General features: G+C 35.1%; 1 protein-coding gene across 1 annotated transcript; it reads right to left on the bottom strand.

Annotated features, from left to right (window-relative positions):
• Positions 1 to 398: 398 nt before the first annotated feature.
• On the bottom strand, positions 399 to 24,366 carry whd (carnitine O-palmitoyltransferase whd). Its single transcript, XM_028306356.1, has 17 exons — positions 24,020 to 24,366; positions 22,869 to 23,022; positions 22,111 to 22,247; positions 21,863 to 21,971; positions 21,613 to 21,780; positions 21,361 to 21,482; positions 21,024 to 21,225; positions 20,401 to 20,600; positions 16,592 to 16,770; positions 12,452 to 12,585; positions 11,908 to 11,933; positions 10,828 to 10,890; positions 9,948 to 10,129; positions 9,045 to 9,250; positions 8,360 to 8,558; positions 4,044 to 4,204; positions 399 to 1,925 (listed from the first exon to the last, which is right to left on the bottom strand). The coding sequence occupies exons 2-17, from the start codon at positions 23,007 to 23,009 to the stop codon at positions 1,824 to 1,826; spliced, it is 2,331 nt and encodes a 776-aa protein (XP_028162157.1). The 5' UTR covers positions 23,010 to 23,022; positions 24,020 to 24,366; the 3' UTR covers positions 399 to 1,823.
• Between the last annotated feature and the right edge of the window lie 515 nt (positions 24,367 to 24,881).

Below are 24,881 nucleotides of genomic sequence, written 5' to 3'. Positions count from 1 at the left end.
TTTACGTGTTAACTAATGTTACCAGTTAGAAAGACAAAATACTTAGATGCTACATTATATACAACAACGAATATTGGGTTAATGTTAATGTCATGTTAATTTTTGCGCTACACAAAATACTGAAGGGCCTAAAAGCTAAGTTTATGATACTCGAATAACAAAATTATTTTTTTGTGCTGACAACACCGTGACAGTGTGATTTAGGCTATTCTTGTCTAGATGCACCTACCTGTTGAGAATTCCTCTAACTTCTAAGTGCAAATTACCTACTGTTGTTAATGATTAAGATTTTTACGTTATTTTTTAAATTATAAATGGTTTTGAAATTCTGTACAAAGACGAAAACGATACACATTTTCTTTATAGTAGTAAAGTTGAGGTTCTAATAAAACAATGTATCACGTTAAAATATTTTTATTTACAATAGATCGATAAAAATTTGTAAGTAGCTTAACACAGAACTCCAAAAATTATTATTATTATTTTAGATACGCTACGTAGAATGTTCATTATGGGTGGGTTACGGTGTAGTTGGTATCGAGTTGGCCCTCTTCCACTTGGTAATAGAAGGCACTTAGACGGTGTATGAGAAATCATAACAAAATGCACTAAACCACACTCATCGTGAACTCTTATAACTCATAATTTAACTAATTGCTTAAATATACCTAATGGACAGAATATTCAGAGTATGTATTGAATAAAAATAAATATTTGTATATTATTCATTTGTATAATTATGTACTTACACTTTATGATTCTGTGGCATAATTAGTAGAATAAAAACTTTCAATTATAAAAAATAAAATATACATACATATTTTGTGGATTGCAAATATGATTACAAGTATCCAAATGCATTGAAAAGCAATGTAGAATAATAAAATAATTAATAAAATCACCTAATTACTATACTACAGTAACGAGTAGAAAAGCAGCGCCTAAACCAATGAGTTTGTTTCTATTCTTAGGTGCTAGTAATTTTACTTCCCAACGGGTATAAGTAAACAAGAGGTTATTAGAAGAAAGTTTGAGTGATACAGACGTTCTCTACAAGACGCTAGGACGGGTCAAGAGGTAGCTGCCTTATATCGTAAGGATGACATCTCACAAAGCTTAGGAGTAAATATATTCATACAACCGATTGCAGTTTGGCGGAAGGTATATAAATATACAAACTTATTGACTCATATGAAATATCTTTATAAATATTTGTTCTTAACTTAATGTGGCTTAGTAACAATGCTACCCCGTGGCGATATCCGACATAGAAAGAAGTAAGAAATTAATAAGAAAGAACTTTATAAGACATATGGGTATGTTTACATAGGTACTGGAATTGAGTACAATTCAATACAATGATAAAATAAGCAAAAAAAAAAACTAGTTTTCGACGACATTCAGTTGAAACTACTTCTGCACCCTGTATAGCAATATTCATTAAAATTAATTGCATTAACTAATGAGTTAAATTGTCTGTTACTAAATTTATTAAATTTTAAAGACATCGTTTTCTCAAACATGATAATAGCCCTGGCGTTGATGTCGCGTGATTTAACTATCAATTAATCCTGAAAAGCTAATCATGATAATATTACTCATCAGCAGTTTTGTAGTTCACAAAATCTGCATTTATTTACTATCATTTTACGACATACAAATGTAAAAGGCGTCAACAAAGAATACTTTGAGTTTTCGCTTAAACCTACTTATTAATCATAATCTTTATAGAATATAAAACTTCAAAATTATTACAACAACAACAAAGGTAATTTATTCTAGAACAAATGAAATAGTAAATTATGATAGATTATTACCTACACTTATTTGCTGTTAACACCATTTTTGAGTTTCTTAAATTCATTGAAGAGGTCTTGGACATCTTTCAGGGAGCGTTCGATTTGTTGCACGAAGTTGGAAGAGCTCTGAAAGTGAAACAAATGAAAACGGATAACATTAAAATATCAGAAAAGTTTCTAAGGCCGGGTTGCACCATCTTACTTTAACTTTGACAAAAGTTAAAAGTCTGTTAAACTCCATAGAAAATACACCGGTTTTCGTCATAGTTACTGTTATAGTTAGGTGGTGCATCTCGGCCTTAATCTTCAACTTTACGAATGTCTCGATTATTCCCCTATCATCGTACAAACAACAAGATTCCATTGAACTGGGTAACATAAATAAAATTTGAAACATAATGGTTAATTTGAAATTAAAATTAGATTGGTTAAACTTACTGCTCTATCCACTGAAAGCTAAACAAATGATTGTTTTTCATTATTTTTCTTAAACATACGGACAAGTATTAGTTTATTACAGCATCTATAGCCATAAAAAATAAATATACTATCTGCGAAAAACACTGTTTTTATTCAAATAAAACAAGCGTCAGCGTTAGTTGCTCAATACATACTATTGAGTATGTATTGAGGATTACAGTGCAGTTTGTTTTATATTATGTAAATTATATTTTGTAAATAGCTTAAAATGCTAAAACTTGACTTGACATACCGGCCATCGCACTAAATAATTTAATTTCTAAGTCCAACTCAATATATTTATGTAAAACGTTAAAGATTTCCTGGCCTGGACTTGGTATTACATGGATCTCACAACTTTTTACGGTAGAACAACTGAGTTGCGAGACTTGGTTTTTTTGACAAGTATTGTTTTTGATGGGATCTCATTTCTTTTTGTATTTTGTAGACAGCAGTTATGTATCTAGAAAACTGGACCGAAATTGAAAAATTTTACTCGACTTGGCGGTTGCACTACCGTGCCCCCAAATCTCATTTCTTTTTGTGTTTTGTAGACAGCAGTTATGTATCTAGAAAACTGGACCGAAATTGAAAAATTTCATTCGACTTGGCGGTTGCACTACCGTGCCCCCAAATATTTTAGTTTTTCCTTGATTCATACACCAAACCCTACTTATATTCCAAATTTGAAGCTTCTAGGTCTGCTAGAAGTGCCTTAGAATTTTGATGATCGGTGAGTCAGTCAGTGAGTCAGTGAGTGACAAAATTAAGTAACTTTGACCCGTTATAATTCTTAAACTACTGGTTCAAATTGAATGAAATTTTAAATATACCCTGTCTTTACAATGCCTGCATAGCTAATGAAAATTCAGCCTTCTAGTTTTATCCACAACGAAGTTACAGGCGGTCGAAAATAGCCTGAATTGCTTCGAGAAAAGGATGGTACGGCCGTGCCGCTTTTTTGCTCGACTTGGTGGAGATTATTGTAAACCCTTGACGAAAAGGCTGAGAAAATGCTTTTGTCTCAGCAGCCTTCTTACTATTTCAAAGCATTAGGGTTAAAGGTATACTGGAAAATGTGAAAGCGATTTAAATTTTGCAAAAAATACATGTTTATATCACTATGATACAAATGGAAAGTTAAATTACTTTCATATAACGGCCAACCGGCCAAATTATATAATCCATAATTTGGTGTTTGTAGTAAAAGGAACATTATGTCGTGCGCGAGATATTGCCTGTTGTTTTATTCTTTTATTGCACGTTAGTCTCATCAACAGCACAACATCGCAATTTTTGCTAAGCGGGCGCCTGTTTAGCAAATTTTTTATGATAATCATGTCTATTTATTTATATTTTAGGAAACAAACAATGTTGATATACAGACAAATAATCAAACAAAAAATAGGACAGAAATCAGCAACTTGTATAACTACAAGTTATAATAAATAATACTAATACTATAACTTGTTTTATCCGCCACATTGTTATGCTGAATAAAGATTTTCTTATTCTTATAACATTACCTGTTATAACTACCAGCAAAAAATAATGAGACATGAAAGGGCCCCTTAGGAGCGTTTGCTGATTTGTAAAAATTAATTTAATTGATTTGATTTTTCAAGAATTCACGTGGACATGTAGTGAGTGAGTCAAACTACAGGGTGTTAGGTAAATGGGTATATGAGCCGACACTAGCCCATGTTAACATGGGCATATAAATGGTATGGTGAAGTCAGATCATCATTTTAATTTTACCCTGTGTAGGATCAAGGGAACACGTACCGTGATAGGGCAGCTCCTCTTGCTAGAGACGTGGAAGAAGAGCGTGTCCTCCCCGACGATGATGTAAGACACCCCGTAGCCGTCGTCGGCCACCGGGCCGAAGCCGCCCCCCGCGCTCATGCACTTGGGGTGTTTCTTCAGGTCCAGCAGACTGGTTTGACCTGCCACACAAAATTATCACTATGTTTATTATCACTAACTACACGGGAGCTTACATGTTGATGTTGCCACTTTTTGCAGCGCATACAATCACGTGGTTTTACAGTCGCGCGACTGCATCGCGATTGTATCTAAGCTTTTAGTATCGCGTGTGTGTAAATAGATGTTTAGGGGCTGTATCGATGCTGCACAGCAACTGAATCGCGTTTGTAATTGTATAGCATAAAGTCGCAATGTACCTCTGAATGTGTCCTAACATACTAATATTATAAAGATAATAGATTTGTATATTGCATGTTTGTAACTAAACTAATGGACCAATTTAAAAATAATCTCTTACCATTAGAACACTATGCTACATTATCAAAATTCAACCAAAAAACAAAGTTTTCCGTGGCGTCTGTCTGTATGGTTTTATCACGGATATTAATACGGGTTTCACCAATAGGTAAGTCATTAATGGGGAAAACTTTAGGTAATTATTTGCTAAGGAGAGATAGAGGGTTGTTTTTATCTCGGTTTTTAAAGGGGCGTTCGCAGGGGATATTCACGCGGACAAAAGATGTGTTTCAATTAAATAATAATATTAATATTCTATAAACATCTATTAGCTAGAGTAAGTAAATCGATTCTGAATCAAATATTAAACATACACACAATGCCATGCTTCTATCAACTACAATATACAGATTCAACAGTCCACTCCGTAACTTATTTAATGTTTTTTTATACCTCGTGAGAAGACAAATAGGTAAGTAAGTAATTTATACGTTTTGTGTAATGCTATTGACACAGATATTAAGAACATTGCTATCGCTTGAGATCTTGACATACTTTTGTCTGTAAATGCATTTGTTTGTAAAGTCAATCGTTTTCTTATAACGACAACCGTGCATTTATTATCATGGAACTTACTACAATAATATGAACCTAATTCCGACGGTATTCGGACCTTATTTGATTGATTATACTACTTATTACATTATTACGCGTAGTAGTGTCACGTTAAGCTTAAAACTAACTATGGCGACTAATGAATAAGCATGCTTAAATAGATCCTTTTTAATTAAAATACTTGACTTATGTAGGTAACTAGTTAGTAAGAAATCGCGAATGGTTCAGCTTACGCACATTCTAACTGTTGGATAAGACGGTGCTAATTATATCGACCGGTAAATTGATGGGTGCAATGTCTATTATTATCAGAATTACAATCAATTAAAAATGCAAGATAGAGTGGTATCACAATCTACATTTTTGATTAAAGATAAAACAAGTTCCTGGATTAATAACTAATTTATCGTCTAGTCGTAATGATTATATTTAAAATACAATTAAATTGTATTATTAATTGATAGCATGGCCAATATTTGTGTCCACCCCAGGATGTTGGCTTACCGATTAGAAGATACAGGATGGAATTTTGTAATGCCACCTGGAGGGAAAGTAGGTACTCTTAATACTGCTGCTAATAGGTAAAAAATACAGAGTGTAAGTTTTAATAGATTTTAATCGGTTCGATTCCGGGTGTGGCAAGCAAATTTTTGAAAATCTTTGATTTCTGTTCTATTCATTTTAAAAAATAAGGGAATGTTTTTTTATCTACAGTATTATGAGTACTTTCCCTCCAGGTGGCATTGCGAATTCCAACCTGTATAGCTTAGATACAATCGCACCACCCTCGCGTTTCCATCGGACATGGTATGTCAGGGGCCAAACCCTCCGTGAAAAATAACCCTCGATACGCCAATGGCCGTTTCCATACCTCACTCACTGATTCAGTTATGCGCTAGACCTTAAGTATAAAAAAAAACCGGCCAAGTGCGTGTCGAACTCACGCACAAAGGGTTCCGTACCATTGATTTATGAAATTAAATTATTATTTTTTAATTTAAGTTATTTGTATGAAAGATTACGCGGTAATAAGCGGTTTACGATTTACGTATTAAAAAAAACTACTTACTAGATCTCGTTCAAAACAATTTTCGTTTTTAAATAAATAAAATAATATTCTTTATTGAATATCTTATTTGACAGTTTAAACTGTAGGCTAATCTTATGCTACAAAAGGTAAAGTTATACATGTGCCTGAACTAGGAATTTTTTTTCCTGTATCTCAGGCGAAATAAAGGCTTAACGATACTTTATTTAACTATCATTAGCAAAATACATATTATACTTAGGGCTAATTTTTCAATCGTCAGATATCTTTTAACGGAAGAATAAACTTGTCATTTTGACATATTTCCCATATTAAAACTGTCAATGTGCCAAACTTATTCTTCAGTTAAAAGTTATCCGACGGTTGAAAAATCGGTTCTATATTGGCTCACATAAAATTCTAAATCCTATTCTTTGTCTTACTACCGATTTGTGTTCATAATAATCTCTCTTCATAATTTTATTTTTCATACTTTTTTTATTCATACATTTTTATTACTACCATCGGAGCTCATAACAGTTAGTAATCATAATTTTTTTATCAATACTGTTACTACTAAGAACCATTTAAAATACATAATTTTTATTTTCAGATCTTTTTTTTTCATAACATTCATTGATCATATTGTTTTAATTAATAATGTTGTTACTAAGAACATACTTCAACTCATAATGTTGTTGTTCAGAATAATTTACTTTATAACAGACATACTCGTATCTTTAAAAAAATCATATATAATTTAATAGAGTAGATAAGCATGCAGAGCATGCAGCATGAAAGCAAGCATGCAGCATGCATTGGTATCTCCTCGTCTCCGGCGCTGCGGGATGTGCAGCCCTTCCGCCCTTGCGTAACGAGGCTCAGGCACCCACGCTTGCTTCCGCAGCTTCGGCTTTTTGGATCGCCATCGGCGCCTTCGGCGCCTCGGCGACCAGCCTCAGCCGCTCCAGCTCACCCGGGCGCCTGAGCCTCGTTACAGCGGGCGAGGGCTGCCCTCCCTCCGCGCCTCCGGCTTTTAAATTACACTCTAGGGGTAGGGCAGACAAGACTACGTGGAGTCGGTTTTGCAGCGATTCGTTTCTGTCACGTTAGTTTTGTGGCACAAAATATTGCCTGTTTTGGACCATTTCAAATTAATTTAATGTTAAAATACGATTTAATACGAATATAGACATCATGATTTTCAATAATATGGATAAATACACTTATGAGTAATAAATTTATGAAAACAAATATTAGGATACATCACATTTATGAAGATTATAGTTATTTATTTGAATGATTATGAGTTTCGATCATTAGTATAGAAAAATATATGAAAACAAATATTAGTAAAAACTGAGTGTATGATTAGTGATATTATGAATATCAATGATTATGTTTTTAAATATGTAGGTTTTAAATTTTTTATGAAGAATGATCATTATGGTATCAAATTGTATGAGAAAAATTTTCGGACCTCCAATGATAGGAATTGAAAAGTTATGTAAGAAAATGCGCTACCGAAAAATCAGCCCTTAAACAATCAACAAATTATATTTTATCAATACAAATTATGTTTATACTAAAAATTAAAATCTATACGTACACATTAAGTAAAATCTAAGAATTAAAATCATTTATTATGGTTACATTGTGCTACTTAATATTGTATATACTAGTAGTTTTCATAGTAATGTACATCATATGTTTTTTTTAGATTTTTCATTTTCTTATTTTAGAAGTTAGAGGGGGGGGGGGGGACCAACTTTTTTCCACTTTGGAAGCGTCTGTCACGCAAACTATTCGGTTTAGAAAAAAAGTATTTTAGAAACCTCGATATCATTTTTGAAGACCCCACACGTAACACATACGTGTTTGACGAAAAAAAAAGTTCAGTTCTAAGTATGGGGAGCTCCCAATATTTATTTATTTTTTTTTAATTTTTGCATCAAAATCTTAATGCGGTTCATAGAATACATCATCTACTTACCAAGTTTCAACAGTATAGCTCTTATAGTTTCGGAAAAAAATGGCTGTGACATACGGACGGACAGACGGACGGACGGACGGATAGACAGACAGACATGACGAATCTATAAGGTTTTCGTTTTTTGCCATTTGGCTACGGAACCCTAAAAAGTGCACTTTATCGAAGTGCTCCTTCAAACCCAAAAATGCTACAATCAATTCGCTTTCCGTGCAAAATCCACTACTCATCTGCTAAGATCCTTACCGTGTGGTGTCTGGCTGGTGGACAGTCGCCAGGGCTCGTTGAACACCTCCTGCAGGAAGGGCGACTCCAGCTCCAAGTACTTGGAGACGACGTACAGGCAGAACAGGTGGCGGTCGATGCCGCGGCCTGACATGGCATCCTGGTAGCCGAGTTGATGACGCTGGCTGGCTTTCACGAACAGATCCATACGCTCCTCCACCTGAAGTTAAAAAAGCACATCTATATTTTCGCAGCAATATGCTCAAAAACAGAACACATTGCTCGTGACAGCAATGTGCCATGTTTTCATATTTCAAAGGTTTACCAAACCCCTATTTTTAATGTAACAACGGAATACAACACTTTCGTTTATACTATGGCTAATGATTAAATGTTGTCGATGGTTTTAGATAACAAATTAATGTAATGCTTATCGTGCAAAATCTATATTCACCCGTAATTGCATGTACAATTATTTACATGTCGGTTACATAATTACGCGCGAGCGATAAGGATGGGTAGCTTGGGGTCATTGGACAAAATTCTACGTGCTCACGGACCAGGCTTTAGTTAAGCTTCAACCACACCAACGCGTGGCGCGATCATAGGCCAATGACAGGTAGCGTGAATTATCATGGGTCGCGCGACCTGTAACTGGCCTATATGAACTCGAAGCTTGTTAGCTTGGCTGATATAATGAACTCACCGACACGTTAGGGTCGACCATAGCTTTGACCCAGGCGGAGCTCTCGATGGTGCAGGGCCGGACGGTCTCGGTGCGGCCCTCGCGGAACATACGGGTCATCGACGCCTCGTACGTGAGGCAGAACCGGCCCGCGTCTCTGTAGTACGACAGCTGGAGTACCAGCTGGATGAACGCGTCGGGGGACACGCGGCATTTCTTCATGAATCCTGCATGAGACATAATAATTAAGTTATTTTTTTTAAGACAATATTAGTAATTAGCGGCCGCCCGCGACTTTGTACGCGTGGCTCCCGTTTTACCCCCTTAGGGGATGAACTTTTCAAAATCCTGTTTTAGTCATCATCCCAACTAATATTATAAATGCGAAAGTAACTCTGTCTGTCTGTCTGTCTGTCTGTTACGCTTTCCCGCTTAAACCTCGCAACCGATTTTGATGAAATTTGGCATAGAGATAGTTTGAGTCCCGGGAAAGAACATAGGATAGTTTTTATCCCGGTTTTTGAAACAGGGACGCGCGCGATAAAGTTTTTCTGTGACAGACAAAATTCCACGCGGGCGAAGCCGCGGGCGGAAAGCTAGTCTACTCTAAAAATTATTTATATTTTTCTTTATTCAGAAAACCATAGCTCTTTATAATATTAATACAAACAGGTATTTTTATGGTACTTAGTCATCTCTTTCTACAGCAAAATCATTTCTAAAAAATGCAATAATGACTTCCAAAAAAACAAATTAGTGTAAGTCGCGCAACAAGAGTTGAGGCGATTAATGCAAAGATTTGTATCTGTATAACGCTTGTCGCGCTATGATGTCTGTTTCTTCAACTTCTCCATGCAAAACGACAATACCTATCATAATTAGCATGGCGTGCATAAACAGGTGCATATGACAACAGCAACTCACCTTTCCCATATTTGGTGTACATAAGTATTCGTAGGTCGACGTCGTTGAGCAGCTTTTGTGCGACGTTGTAGGATAGGTCGATGGCGCTGAGCGTCTCTTCTTTGTTCAGGTCCCACTGAAGGCGCGCCGGCGGCGGCGGCGGCGTCTCGACAGTGCCCTTTGTGTTACCGTCTTCGGTGTATCTAAAACGCAGAAATATGCGTGATGACAGATCCGTATAAAGGATGAGTTGTAAACTTTTACTTTCAAAAATTTAAGACATTTTAAAGTTGGGTGAAAACCATTAAATACTTCGACACAAAACAATTTTTCTCACTAAATTCACGCTACGACCAATAGAAGCGATGCATAATGTTGCTAAAACGAGAAAACTAATCAAATAATGTTCAAGTTGCAGGCAAAGCTAGTCTCAAGGAAAGTTATAATCTAAAGCAAGAATCGAACTAGATTAAGATAAATCCGTGAAATAACTTATTTTCCGTACACACACGCTTGAAAAATCTGTTATTGATATTTATTTACTTAAAAACGCGGAAATGTTTAAGGTCAAGCCGATAATATAATCACCTTTCATACTCTGAACTAATTATCATAATGTGATATTAATATTTAGTAACAAACGTTTTACGTTGTAATATTTTATTTGTGTCTCGCTCTTTCATTTTTGAAACGAGCGTAAGAAGTGAGTTGTTAATAAAGGAGACTTCTGTCAGTTTTAATTTGAATAATTAAAGAGACCAACATTAAAATTTGTGTGGAAGACAAAGCCCTCGCTTTGTCTATTGAACTTATTTACATAATAGATGTAAATCAAAGCTGTATTGTTTTTATAATCAATTAGATCGATTGTGATTCAGTTTACTATTCCTTGTGAACTTACCCAATTTCCAATTCTGACCAGATGACGTACTCCCAAAGGTGGCCCATAACTGGTGCGTCGGCCCTGAAAGAAATATCTTCATGAAGCATTTGACAGTGTGAATATGTTTGCACTATACAGGGTGTTAGGTAAATGGGTATATGAGCCGACACTAGCCCATGTTAACATGGGCATATAAATTGTATGGTAAAGTCAGAAATTTGATATCATGATTTTATTTTTTTAAATTTTCATACAAAATAAATTTTATAAAATCCGATTTGTATGAAAATTTAAATAATTAAAATGAAGATATCAATNGGTAAAGTCAGAAATTTGATATCATGATTTTATTTTTTTAAATTTTCATACAAAATAAATTTTATAAAATCCGATTTGTATGAAAATTTAAATAATTAAAATGAAGATATCAATTTTCTGACTTCACCATACCATTTATATGCCCATGTTAACATGGGCAAGTGTCGGCTCATATACCCATTTACCTAACACCCTGTATACAAATATTACAATTAACATAATTGCTTCCTTTTATCGTAGTGTTATTTGATCGAACTGCAACTTCGCTAATGATATCAAAACCACATTACGCTACAGACAAATTCAAATATTTCTTACATAACTTGGTTAATGTATAGGATGGAACATAAAGACGAAATTATGTAACTAATGCGGATACTATTACCCGTAGCAAGACGTGTTTTGCTTATTTATAGTTAAGAAGTAGATTTCTTTTGTTGCGTCTGTATTTCTGAAGTCATATCGTTATATCCCCCAAGGTTCTTATTAATTCATGATTGAATAGGCATCTTCTGGACAAGCTCACTCGATCATAGTTTAAATCTAGGTACTCTGTTCAAGTGAGGTTATCAGACAATATGATAATATTGATAATCAAAATCAATCAAGTCACTTGCTACTCGCTTGTTATGCTATTTTTAAAGTGAAGAAAATGTAATGAAAATGTAACAATAAGTACATACATTTTCATATTTCTATAAAAATATACTGAAGTTTGAATTGAATATGAATTGTTTATTACAATTTATGTATTACACTATTTCATTATTTTTTACTTACCAAGTGTGCTCGGCATTAAATCCAACCTGAAAAACGAAAAATTTGGTTGAATTATACGAAGTTTCTTTGAATTTCATTAAAAAAGTTTATTTTATATAACTTTCATCTGTTCGCGATTCAACAACAACAGAGCTTGTGGGCGATGATGAATTGTTGACGGACTTATGTTAATCGTTTTGTACCTAGTACATAATCTACACACTAACGAAATTGAAGCTGTTCTATGTGTGTACAGTACATACGAGTAGGTACTNTTAAAAAATATATGTTATTTTATTTTATTTTAATTATCTCTTTATTTTGTATAATAAATATTTCATAGATCAGTAGTAATTTTCCTTATTTTCATACTTTTTTTTGCGTTCCGCTAAATCTGCCGGTGTGTGTAGAAAGGACTTTGAGAAGATTATATTTTGAACAGAAATAAGAACTCGTATCAATTGACATCTCGGACAGTTCAACTGGTTTAACCTTTTACTTTAACACATAACATTGAGCAGCGAGTTCTTTGACCATTAAAATGAAATGATCGTTGTTGACTTACATATCCGTTGGTGCTGAAGCAGAGGTTGAACGACTTGTCGAACCAGCGGTCGTAACCCTTCCCGTGTAAAAGTACGCGCCCGTATTCATCCAACTTCGACGGGTCTTTTTCGTCGAAACCGAACTCTCTGTCGTCTGCAACAAAAGATTCGTTCGTGTCAAGATACAGTTGTCGGCGCATTAGGCGAATACAAATATTTGTCGCCAAATAGGAGGACTTATTACAACTGCACGGCGCATCTTCTCAGCACTTGCCAAATATAATATGTTTGTCTCCAAGCACTGGTAGGTAGGGCAACAAAAGATTGAGACACGCAAAGGCGATTTATAAGAACTATTTCAATTAGTCTATACAAATAAAGATATTTCGCATGAGATGTCCCAGTATAAAGAGAGTGTTGAAGACTGTATTATATGACTGTATATCCCGATGTTTCAACAGCTCGCTTAGTCTACTTTAGCTACTTTCATAGCCTAATGTCATATGGAATCATGCTATGGGGCAAAGCTGCAGATTTTGAAACAATATTTATTCTGCAAAAACGTGCCATAAGATACTTGTATAAAATGAAAGCAAGAGCGTCCCTTAGGGAATTGTTTAAAGAAATTGGCATTCTCACGGCCGCTTCACAATACATCTTAAACTGTATTATATTTATTCAACAAAATATTAATGAATTCAAAAAGAAAAGTGATATTCACCAAATCAATACTAGAAATAAAAATAAATTGGCTATACCCGCTTTTAGACTTAATAAAGTGTTTGCCACCTTTATGGGACAAGGTATCCATTTTTATAACAAAGTCCCTGATAAATATAAAGAGCTACCGTACAATAAATTTAAAGGTATAGTTAAAGATCACATGCTTAAAAAAGCCTATTATACAACTCGAGATTTTCTTAATGATAAGTCCTCCTGGGAGTAGGATTATGGTCCTCTCATGCTCGCACTAAAAAGAATTAAAATCGTGCTATGAAAAGTAATGTATAAACTAATCTAATTTTCTAAAATGTTATAGTGTCATGCTTCTCAATCTGGACTGTTACTTAGCTTTATTATTGGGTTTTTTTTTTCTCTAAGAGATAACTTGGTATTGTCATTCTCACTAAAATGTCTCTGGGGTGGTGGCGTAGTGAGGCGGGTCGTTACATTCCCTCTAATATGGTCGAGTGAAGCGATGGCTGGTTCACTCGTCATGTCTGTGAACAGGCGCTGCTTTCGGGGACTGGTCAATCCAAGTTATTCCAACTTATGTATGCGAGTCATTTCTACTAGTATTTAAGTATGTAATCTGTAAGTCTAGATATTAGCACGTCACTACCTTGTTTAATATGCCACGCAATTTTGTATACCCATTCTTATAAGATACACTATACAAGAATGCATGGTAAATTCAGTGAACTGCTCCTGAATCGAATGTACCTGCTATTTCTATTTATTTATATTAACCGGCAGACAGTGGTGACTGAGTTTGTTGCGGCGCTTCTTCTCAGCACTTGCCAAATGTTGGTCTCGAAGCGCTGGTAGGGTAAAAAGATTATGAGACATGTAGAGGCTCCTTAAGAGCAAAATGACGATTTGTAAGAACTATTTATTAGTCTAAACAAATAAAGAAATTTTGACTTTGACTTTGACTTTTGTACATAATAGGTACACATTGCTACGAGTAACTCAACAATGAGAAGTCCAACTACGCCAAAGGTCGCAAGCACAATGATGTTTTCTGTGTATGATTCTTATTTTTTATAGAGGGTCACATTGTATTGCCACTTATTTATTTTTCGCATTTTTTTAGCTACAACGAGGAAGCTCTTGGCCTGTATCTCACCTGATGGTAAGTGACGATCAGTGGGCTGAGTACTGAGTCACTAGTGAGCGTGTTTAAAAAATGTATGTAAATTTTAGTTTTTTAACGTTTCCCGCTAGGGGCGCTGTACAATCCCGTCATACATGTACACTAGTGAGCGCGTTTGAAGGAAACTCACACTAGGCCCTCAGGCCGAAGGTGGAAGCGAGCTTCACCCGGAATCCTCAACCACGGAGGACCTGGCTATCTTACCTTTAACTGTTGGAACAAAATTATTATGCTGTTAACATTGTTGTTATGGCGACAGACTTAGGTAACTCCTAGCCCGTTAAGTGTACGACTCAAGTACAAACACGTATTTTATACTACTATAAATATAATATTAATAAAATCACCAATAGACTGCTTGAACGTCGAGTTCTGCGAGTTCATCGAGCCATTAAGTCTAAAGGGTATATTTACTTTATTATGCTTACATAAGCAGCATAAATGCAACGAACACATGTCATGTACAATTTAATTACAGTATGACATTGTGTAACAAATGATAAGAATGGAATTGACCCCAACAGTAGTTTATCTATATGTATATTGTCTAATCAACATAGGTTTTGCAAAGTACTATCGCATCTTATTATATCCCTAGACCATTTTTAATATAGGTACTTACGAGAAGTAGTTTTGATTTTTTGATATTTCTATTAAAGCATTATTAATCAATGTTTTATTAGTAATTTAGTACATTTCAAGAAACTATAAATAAAGATTTGGCAATTAATTAATCAAAATATATCTTGTATCAGTCTACTTTGTCGCGCCTTTGATTACAGAAGTCACAAATAATAGATTATTTTATTACTAAACCTGCGCCATATCGTAATATTCTGAATTACTTGTATGATATAAGATTCGTGCATATGCACTAGTTTCGTTGCTACTAGGGCAGTCACGTTTTCAGTATTATGTTTAAATACTGAAATCGTAAGTAAAGTGTTTTAATACCTTTAATTGTACATGTTTCATGTATTGATACGTAGGTATGTTTGAATCATTCGAACAGCGTTGACTTCGCGTATTATGAAATGATTGCCCGGAGCTGAACGTGGACAAATATGTTCGTCGGAACTTTGGATTGAGTAAACAGTTTACCCTTTAAAAAGTCTAATAATAACAATTTGTTTGCGAGTAAACACACGGTAGGATCATAGTTCAAATAATGAATACTACGTGGTGTCTGTGACCCTTGTACTTGTGAAAGAATGTACGCGATAAAACGTAGACATTCTAGGCTTAGTGGGATAATTCCCCCTCAAAACTGCTCTTCATAGATGTAGGACTTATAGGACATAGCACTGATCGCAATACTAACTAGCAAAGCGTAAATAACATTTGGTTTTATGCTTGCTTGCAATAAACTGTACTTTGTACAGAGTCATACGCTATGAAACAGTCGAAATACACCGGAATATCCGCAATGCAAGTAAAATCTGATAAGATTGGTTCAATGGTTATGCAAGGCCACAACATAATACCCAGCACTGATAAAATATGTCTGGTAGATAAGCTATCGCTGAAGTGGAGGATGCAAATCTGATTTTACTATTTTTATATTAAAGATAATCTGATATAAAATTTTTGGTAAATATTTTTTAAGCATACCTAAATGGAGGTTTATAAGGAGGCCTGAATATGTTTAGAAGAGTATATTTGTCTTTTGGGCGTCTTTTACGTCAAACGGAAAAAGTGGGAGTGGTCTTTTATTACTGTTTGAAGCATACCGATGTACCTATATCATACTGATGGTGAAAATTCTTTCACCGGTAGATTAATGAGTGAGAGCAATCAAATCGCACGTATCCTCTCGATTAGGCCACTGTGGGTTATTTGTGGTTTATCTTCCTACTCCAACTAACCCTGATAATTCCAAAAAGCGAGCAGCCTGTGCTCAAGCTAAACTAAATCTAGTGTGTAAGAATATTTTAAAACTAGCTTTCTGCCCGCGGCTACGTCCGCGTGGAATTTTGTCTGTCACAGAAAAACTTTATCGCCCGCATCCCTGTTTCAATAACCGGGATAATCTCTCTCTCTCTATGCCACATCGAAATCGGTTCAGTGGTTTAGGCGTGAAAGCAAGACAGACAGACAGAGTTACTTTCGCATTTATAATATTAATAGTATAGATGAAAGAAGCTAATAATATTGACCGAGTTTCTTGAGCTGTTACTTCTCAACACTGGTCCATATTATTTATCTCGAAGGTAGGGTTGGGAAGTGTAAAAGTGATCTTTGAAAGCCTACTTTCAGTATAATTCGTTTTAATAATGGTAGTTACCAAGGCAGACGTTAAACGCGGCGCGCTCGATGCAATGCAAGGAGGTTCTGTTGTGGCCGCGGTTGAACATCGTCTGGCGAATGTGCGCCCAGTGGGAGCGCTCGCCTGCCGTCAAGGCCGCGAGGCGCTCCTCGCCGACCACCGGCTCAGAATCGTCGTCTAGAATCTGCTGGATTTGCCTGTTAACAACAAAATACTTATTAGAAAAAGACAATTTATTAAGTATTTGGAATCAATAAAAAAAACTAACTTTTGCTCAGCTACAATTAATAGTCTTGAGTTGCACCAACTTTGTCGGTTCAGTCAACTTACTTTAACCGTAACTATAATAATAGTCTTTTGTATAGAGTATGACAGATTTTTGACATTTGTTAAAGTTAAAGTAAGATATTATGGTGCAACTGATAAAAGATTGTGGTCAAATACCTGCCTTGTTATGCCGACTGCTTATCTGGCGATTTTTTTTGGCTTTAAAGGACGAGGAATCGGTCTACACCTACATCGGTGTAATGTGCGCACTTTCATACATGTTCATACTAATTAACAAACCACCCAACCAAACTATCGGCCGACCAAAAGTTTGTTATCTGCGGGGAGGGACTCTTATTATTTCATTTACATTATCACGTATTAATTATTAAATATACTTTAATTTATGCTATTGTTAGCTTATTAACATGTACACAACGAATAATGAATTGATTATCTTAATTGTTTTGAGACAAAACAAATAAATAGCACGCGAATGGAGATGCTGAATACCTAGTTACTTCATCACTACATAATATAAAACAAAGTCGCTTTCAGCTGTCTGTCCCTACGTATGCTTAGATCTTTAAAAATACGCAATGCATTTTAATGCGGTTTTTTCAATAGAAAGAGTGATTCAAGATAAAGGTTTACATGTACTCGTATAGTACTTAGCAACCGTGCGAAGCCGGGGCGAGTCGCTAGTTTATAATGAAAGCGATAACGAAATGGAGATGTCATGTCACATGATGTCGTATTTATATTTAGTGCCACGGGCGTACGAGTTCAATTGTAAAGTCAATTATACATGGCTATTGTTAGGTATTTATTTTGTAGGTAGTAAAGTATGTTACAAAGGAGTTGTTATTTGGATGAATGAATTGGAGAAAAAATTGTTATTTTATCACTGAAACTCGGCTAATGTTGACTCAGTATTTATTATTGGCAAAATGAAAGAGTCACTTTATGTATTTGTTCACAGTTTAGTTAGGATAGTGCAGCCTAGAATAAAACTATTAATTTATACGATGATTCTATGATTCGCAGCCTTCGGTCCTAATCAATAGAAGATGAAGAATCACTAACATTTTGTACAGAACAACAAATTACTAGACCAACCACTTGTGTAGCAGCTCCCATAGAAAAATTAACATCATACGAGATTTGGGAATCAAACTATCAGTTTTGATAGTTTGATTCCAATTTAGTGCAAGAACCGCATAGAAGGCTCATTTTTGCATTAGTGATTCTGGCATTTATGCTATTTAGCAACTTCGTCCCGTGAAGCAAAATCTAAATCGAAAGTTTGTTTGGGCATGATTTGTTTTTAAACATTATTAATATACTTAATAGAACATTATTGCGTGTGATGTTTGCTGTATAACATTGTACGTACCAGGATATAGTCTATCGCATAAATAACATACATTGTACCTACCAAACGGCCGCCACACACAGAGGTCGAATGGGGCCGACTATCAATTTGGCCCAGCCCCGAATATGGGTCAATGTTAGAAACCATCAGCGTGTTGACGACTACTGTGTTATATTAGGACTTCATACATTAGAAATGAAATAGAAAGCGACCTTAGCCTGGATAGGAATAGATAAAGATTGACATATAAAGACTGCAAGATGAGGTTACCGCCGATTATTATCACCGATTATTCTAGTAAATATCTTATCAAGGAGAAATAAACCTAGTTTTGTTGTAACAAAATGCTTAAATTCTACTAATAGGACATTTATATTCAAGGCATAATTTTTCGCGAGCATTACGAAAAACGCCGAATTAAAATGAGTCCCTCAACCAGTGTCAAACTCTTTGCTATTTAAAATTGTATAGACCGTAATCGTTTCAATCATGATTACCGTTACTATCGGAATATTGTTTAGTCACAAAATTAAATGAGATAATAAAATTAAATATCGTCTATAGATCCGCTTCTTTATCGGACCATTAACCCCAGCGACGTGCGTAAGCCGAGATAAAACTCTTCACCTAATTTCTGACCTTTCGTCTGCCACGGGGGTGTTCCACAGATTATGACCATGTGTAATTAATATAATTAACTGCTTAATCAACACATTAAAAATTATCATGTGACATGTGTCTTGAATCACAGTTAAGTTCAATAACGTGTTTAACTTATTTAAAGCGTAATACGTCAACACAATAAACACTGGAATATTAATCAAAATGTAATAATTTGGCAACAAAAATGTGAAGTCTGGTGTGCTGTTGACTGTTCATAAAGTATTTGACAAAGCTATTTGTTATGTATGAAGTCGATCGAGTATTTATGATACGAATTACATAATGGAATACCTACTATCATTATGTAATAGAACGACACCATACATGTCAGCTACTACGATACCACACACAGTCACGCTCACGTCCTAGTTTGGTTAGAACTTCCATGTATAGATTGACTGTTTAAAATTACCATAGTAATGATATTGGAAGATATAAACCCAATTTTGGTTAGTTCAAGTACTTTGTTAACTTTTTTTCAGAATACTGATTTTGCAAAGGAGAAAAGGGATGACAATGACAATGGAGAGAACGATCAATTCGTTTCAATTGTGTATCAATTATCTGCACAATTGCACGCATAATTAATGCGATGCGCTTGAAGCAAGACAAGTGGGCACTCAGTGCGACCTTAAACTGCTGGCCTGGCTTCATAATCGACGCATACGGAGTGGTCTCAATTGCACAATGAATGCATATCCGTTACGTAGCTGTTCGCTTTCAATGAAATTCGCAAGGTCTTTTTACGTAATTAATTAACATTTTTTGCGCGGATTAGTCCTTATAGGAGCGTTCAGGATTAGTTGTTTACTAACAGAGGGCTTAAAACAAAACATGACACTGGTGTGCAATGTGCGATCCAAATAACTGAACAGAATGACTGAAACACGACATAATATTTGAATACAGTGTGCTAACCATGAGTTTACGTTAGGTGAGCTCGCTAGCGAATACGTCAAAAAATTCTATGAAGATTTTATTTCTTGAAAGTAGCCGCTAGGGGCGCTGCACAATATGTCATACATTTAAATGTCATTTTTTTACGCAGTCGCTAGCGAGCACACCTAACGTAAACTCATGGTAAGCACACTGAACACAAACAACACTTAGTTTACACATACAAATTTAAATATCGAATACAAGCACCTGACTCTTGGAATGACTCTGCAATGTTCGATGTGTATAGCCCGACCAGGGAACATAAAAACCCTCGCCATGTTGCGGAAAACTAATGGTACTAATTTCTTTTAATGGCAACAGTATAATAAATACTATTTTTTCTGTTGTGCCAGTGACTTAGGCTGAGTACTAAGCCCGTGGTCTAGGCGCAGACTATCGATTTTACGTCGGCCGATAGTTTAATCGGGCAGTTGATCAGTATGGAAGTGTATAACCGTAAGTATAACGATAACCAGTATTTTTCAATGGAGGACAGGATTTTTGACGTTTGTTAAAGTTAAAGTAAGATAGTGCAACACAGCCTTAACTATAGAAGATAAGGTGTAGTAGATCAATCACTCACACTTGAATATCACATGGCTTGAGCAAGCGGCCTCGGGAGTTCACCATGACTTTGAAGTATCTGCCTTTGTGGTACACGGTGATGTGGTTAGAGTCCTGGTAGTGCACGATTTTGTCTGTCTCGATGCCCGGCACGCGAACGGTGTTGAAAAGTCGCTCGTATTGCCAAGAGCATAAAGGCACCATGCCTTGCAGCATTATCTGTGGAACAGCTATCCGTTACAAGACTGTTTATAAGGACATGACCGTATATTAACGGATAATTCTTTATATCACAGATTTTATACATTCAAATTCAATCATCACATCTAATGATAATCAAATAATTATTGAAAACTATTTTCATATAAATCTTCTTTCACAAGTCATCAATCATCTAGCTAGTTAAATTACTTGAGGAAAATGTGTTGATGATTCTCGCATAAAAGCAAAATAAACTACAACTACGTACAACACACAATGTAATAATATTTATCGCTCAGGTTTAATGAAAAATAGTGTTGCATACATCAAAACATGTATAAATCTAACATAAACCACCTTGATACTTGAACTCTATACCTTGAGTACAAAACAACGTGCTTCCCGATCCGAACCCCTATATTGAATAAGTGGTCCACTTACCGGCTCCAATTCCTGCCTGTCAATCAGCCTTCTGAACCTCAGGCACAGGTATATGAAGACAGCGGCGCGCGCGGCTTGCTTGTTGGTTGGCCGGAGAAGAATAGCATCAGTCCCGTAGAAGTTAGAGTTCACCATGAGCGGGGAGCGACCGCGAAGATACACATACTCTTCCCACCAATCAGATACGTAATTGCTTGACCACCTGTTCACAAAAAATCACATCTCTAACAAACAAGTTATTTACTGGACAATTGAATTCCATAAATTATTCATTTGATACATATTTAGCACAGTAATATAATGGATGCAAAAACAACAATAAAATAGTATGTATTACCATGACTTAAGAACGAGGTATCTTTGAAGTTTGACCGCGATTGTCTCCTCGAACTCTTTTGCTAATCTTTCTACTCGTTTATAATTTTCATCATCTAACAGAGGCCGAACGCTAATCAGATACTGAAAAGGAAGAATGAAGAAGCATTGTTTGAAGTAAATCAGGGTTGATGCGGTTGAGTAACATAAATCATAAAAAGCGATAATATTCAAGCAATGATAAAATTATGCGGACTATAAAATAGTTATTTACCCGTCGCATAGTATCCTTGACTGCAGGCAAAGGCAACCTTGGCAGTGACCCTTGGAAACTATAAAGCTTGGGTTTATTCCATCCAGACAACACTTTTACTACACTGACCCAAAGCTTTGATTTCAAAGATATTCTAGCACCAGGAGCACGAGACTCGTACATCCAACCCTAGAAAACAAAACATATTCATTGGTAGGGTTAAACCGGAGTTTGATTAAAATATGAAAATAAATAAGAAGTCAAAACTTACTTTGTACATTAGCAGTAGTTTCAGTAAGTATCTCATAAGGAAGATTACGGATAGCCACATCGATAGCGCTGCCAATAAGCAAGCTATCACTTGCCACATTGCTGAGTGCCTAGAAGAAATATGTAGGTATAACTTATGTAATTAGTTAATGTTTATTATTAATATTTGGTAAATACTACTTGAAGTCTACACTGTATTGACTATCTCTATCCTAAAAAATCGTTAAATTAAGTAAAATATGCACTTACCCCGGTAAGACAGTCAAAGTTTTTTGTACAAGTCCAAAAGGTATGTTGAATCCTCCAAAATGGGCAGCCACAAGCAATGTCCAAAGGACGTAAAGAGATTGTAAATGCCCTGGGTATACTCCATTATGGACACTATTCTATAAAAAAATATATATGGTTTTAGTTATTGATTGTATAATTTAAATGGCAATGCCAGATTTTGTATGGAAAGTGGCGTCTTTTTTTTTTCGCGCGGCCATCGACCAAACTTTGTTTTTTGATTACAAAATAGTGTAATAAACCAAACTTACTATGCATGTATACCTCTAAACGCAGTCTGAACTGAGTTACGAGCATTAGAAGTTTGATGATTTTCATACTAGATTTGCTTTTTGTGCGCAAGTTTTGTAAGAAATTGCAACAAAATATTGCGCTATTTTTTTGTTGCGCTGATTCTGCTCCATACTGATGTCTGGAGCCTTTAATGGATGGTACTGTTTGTTTATACATACAATCTCACTATTTTGTTGCAATTTCTTACAAAACTTTGCGCGCAATAAGCAAATCTAGTATGAAAATCATTAAACTTCTAATGCTCGTAACTTCAGACTGAGTTTAGAGGTATACATGTCATAGTAAGTTTGGTTTATTATACTATTTTGTAATCAAAAAACAAAGTTTGGTCGATGGCCGCGCGAAAAAAAAAAGACGCCAATTTCCGGCATTGTCTTTTATGAATAAATCTCTTTTGTTTGTAAAATAACTTTTGATATGCCCACCCTAAATCTAGCTAGCCTCTTCTTCCAAGATCTTAGACCTGATTCCCAGACCAAGTACAGTACTTCTCGGTCAAAGTTAACATCCCAGCCATCGTGAGTGATAGCAAAGGAAAATGCTACCGCTGAGTGGGCTTCCGCCATGATGGGTCAGAACCTGTAAAAATAAAATAATTTTTGCTACATTTTCGAATAAGAAACCTCATTCCGTCATAAGCCTTATTTATATTTAAGTAGGTACAATAGTGCAAACAGGAAATGATTTAGTGATTTTATCATAATCATTGGTTCCTGATATTTTGGGTAGCTTTAAATGTGAAATTTAATACATAATATTGTTTTTGGTGATTGTTTTGATTAAGTGCAGTCGCTTTGCTAATAGCCATGTAGTAATTTAAAGTGGATAAGATAGGTATATCAGAAAATATTAGCTGTTATGGTTTACCACTTACAATATTATTTTCAGGAAAATAATAAATGGATATGGAAATAATGTATAAAAATTTTAATTGGCAGCAGGTTGAAGTTCTAAAACATAATAATAATATAATAGAATTGTCTAATTGGTTAGGTTTAATTTAAATTTAAAAGAAGGTAGGTAATCAAAAGGAACTCATGAAAATGTGAAACAATCAAATAAATAAAAGGTAAATAAATCAAAAAAAGGAATGTTAACTAGTAGTGACATACTATTCTTTTGTTTTTGTATATTTTCTATACAAAATGAAAATTCAATGTGTTAATTATATGATAAACAAGTATCCCGAAATAAATTGCTCATCAAGCTTCACTTCAATACTGCGTCCAATAAATATTTTTTAATTTAATTATTATTTGGAAGTACGAAATTACAAATGAATGTACACACACAGGTTATAAAAATACGTTCGCTACAGCACACGCACGCACACAACTCAAGCTCGGTGTCAAAGTCTAATCTGAGAAACGTTACCACATTTACGTAAATGCGGAGGAGTTGTAATAGAATACAACTATTTTGTAAAAAGATAATTAAATTACGAGATATTAGAGCAATTAGTATTAATACTAAAAAGAAATTAAGTATACCTTCAAATCGCCAAGGCCAGTCCATACCAATAGAAACTATACATATTTTATTCTAATTGAAATGAATAATTGTAAACTCTACGTACCGTAAATTCAACACTGTTGATTGGAAGAGCACCAATAAATTATAACAATATTTTCTGTACTTGAAACGCAGGTGAAGGTACTCTAAAAAGTACCTTAGTGGTTATTTATTTACACATCTTCTCTCATCATCATTACTTGTCTATATGTTTTTTAACTAATTAATAATATAATTGTACACTAAATACTTCAAAAAATAACTTTCGGGAGTAAAATACTATTACGCACAATAAAGAGTTTATAAAAAATACATTCACACAACGTGAATGCGTGTAATGCGTACGAAAAATACAAGGAGAACACAAATTTTCGACGCACACACACGTTTACACCACAGAGGAAAAAGGAGGAATTTTACTACTACACATACACGAACGAGACACGAAGACTACACGAACACGAGAATACAATTCAGCGGTACCAACATAAAGAAGATGATGGCACTTTGTAGAGTTGTTTGTACGAGAAGTTGTAGTAATATCACTGTGATTTAGTAAGTTATTTTATATTGTTAAAATTACTCACTTCAATATAATCTCTTCAGAAATTAGTTCGTTTACGGATCTCCTCATTTCTGATTCGATCTCGTAAAGAAACAGCGAGCATAGCCCTCTCCATAGCACGCTGTGCAACTTTGAGCTCATATATACCAGTTACTCTATGACTTTGAGCTTCTGTGTAAAGTGGCCCCGTGACGATCAATAATTTGCGATTGTCAATTATTGACATTGATCGTTTACGAAGCCATTGTCAATTGCATTTACGTGATTGAAGCAAATTGATGAAAATTTTAATTGAAGCCCAATTGACAGGGCCATTGAAGCTAATATTGATCGTTTCGCTGAGCAATTGACAAAGTTTCCG

The sequence above is a fragment of the Ostrinia furnacalis genome, unplaced genomic scaffold (assembly GCF_004193835.3).
Source record: "Ostrinia furnacalis isolate ACB-3 unplaced genomic scaffold, ASM419383v2 OfSCF1918, whole genome shotgun sequence".
Lineage (NCBI taxonomy): Eukaryota > Metazoa > Arthropoda > Insecta > Lepidoptera > Crambidae > Ostrinia > Ostrinia furnacalis.
Note: the sequence above shows the minus strand (reverse complement) of the source record. Positions and strands in the feature narration are given on the sequence as shown.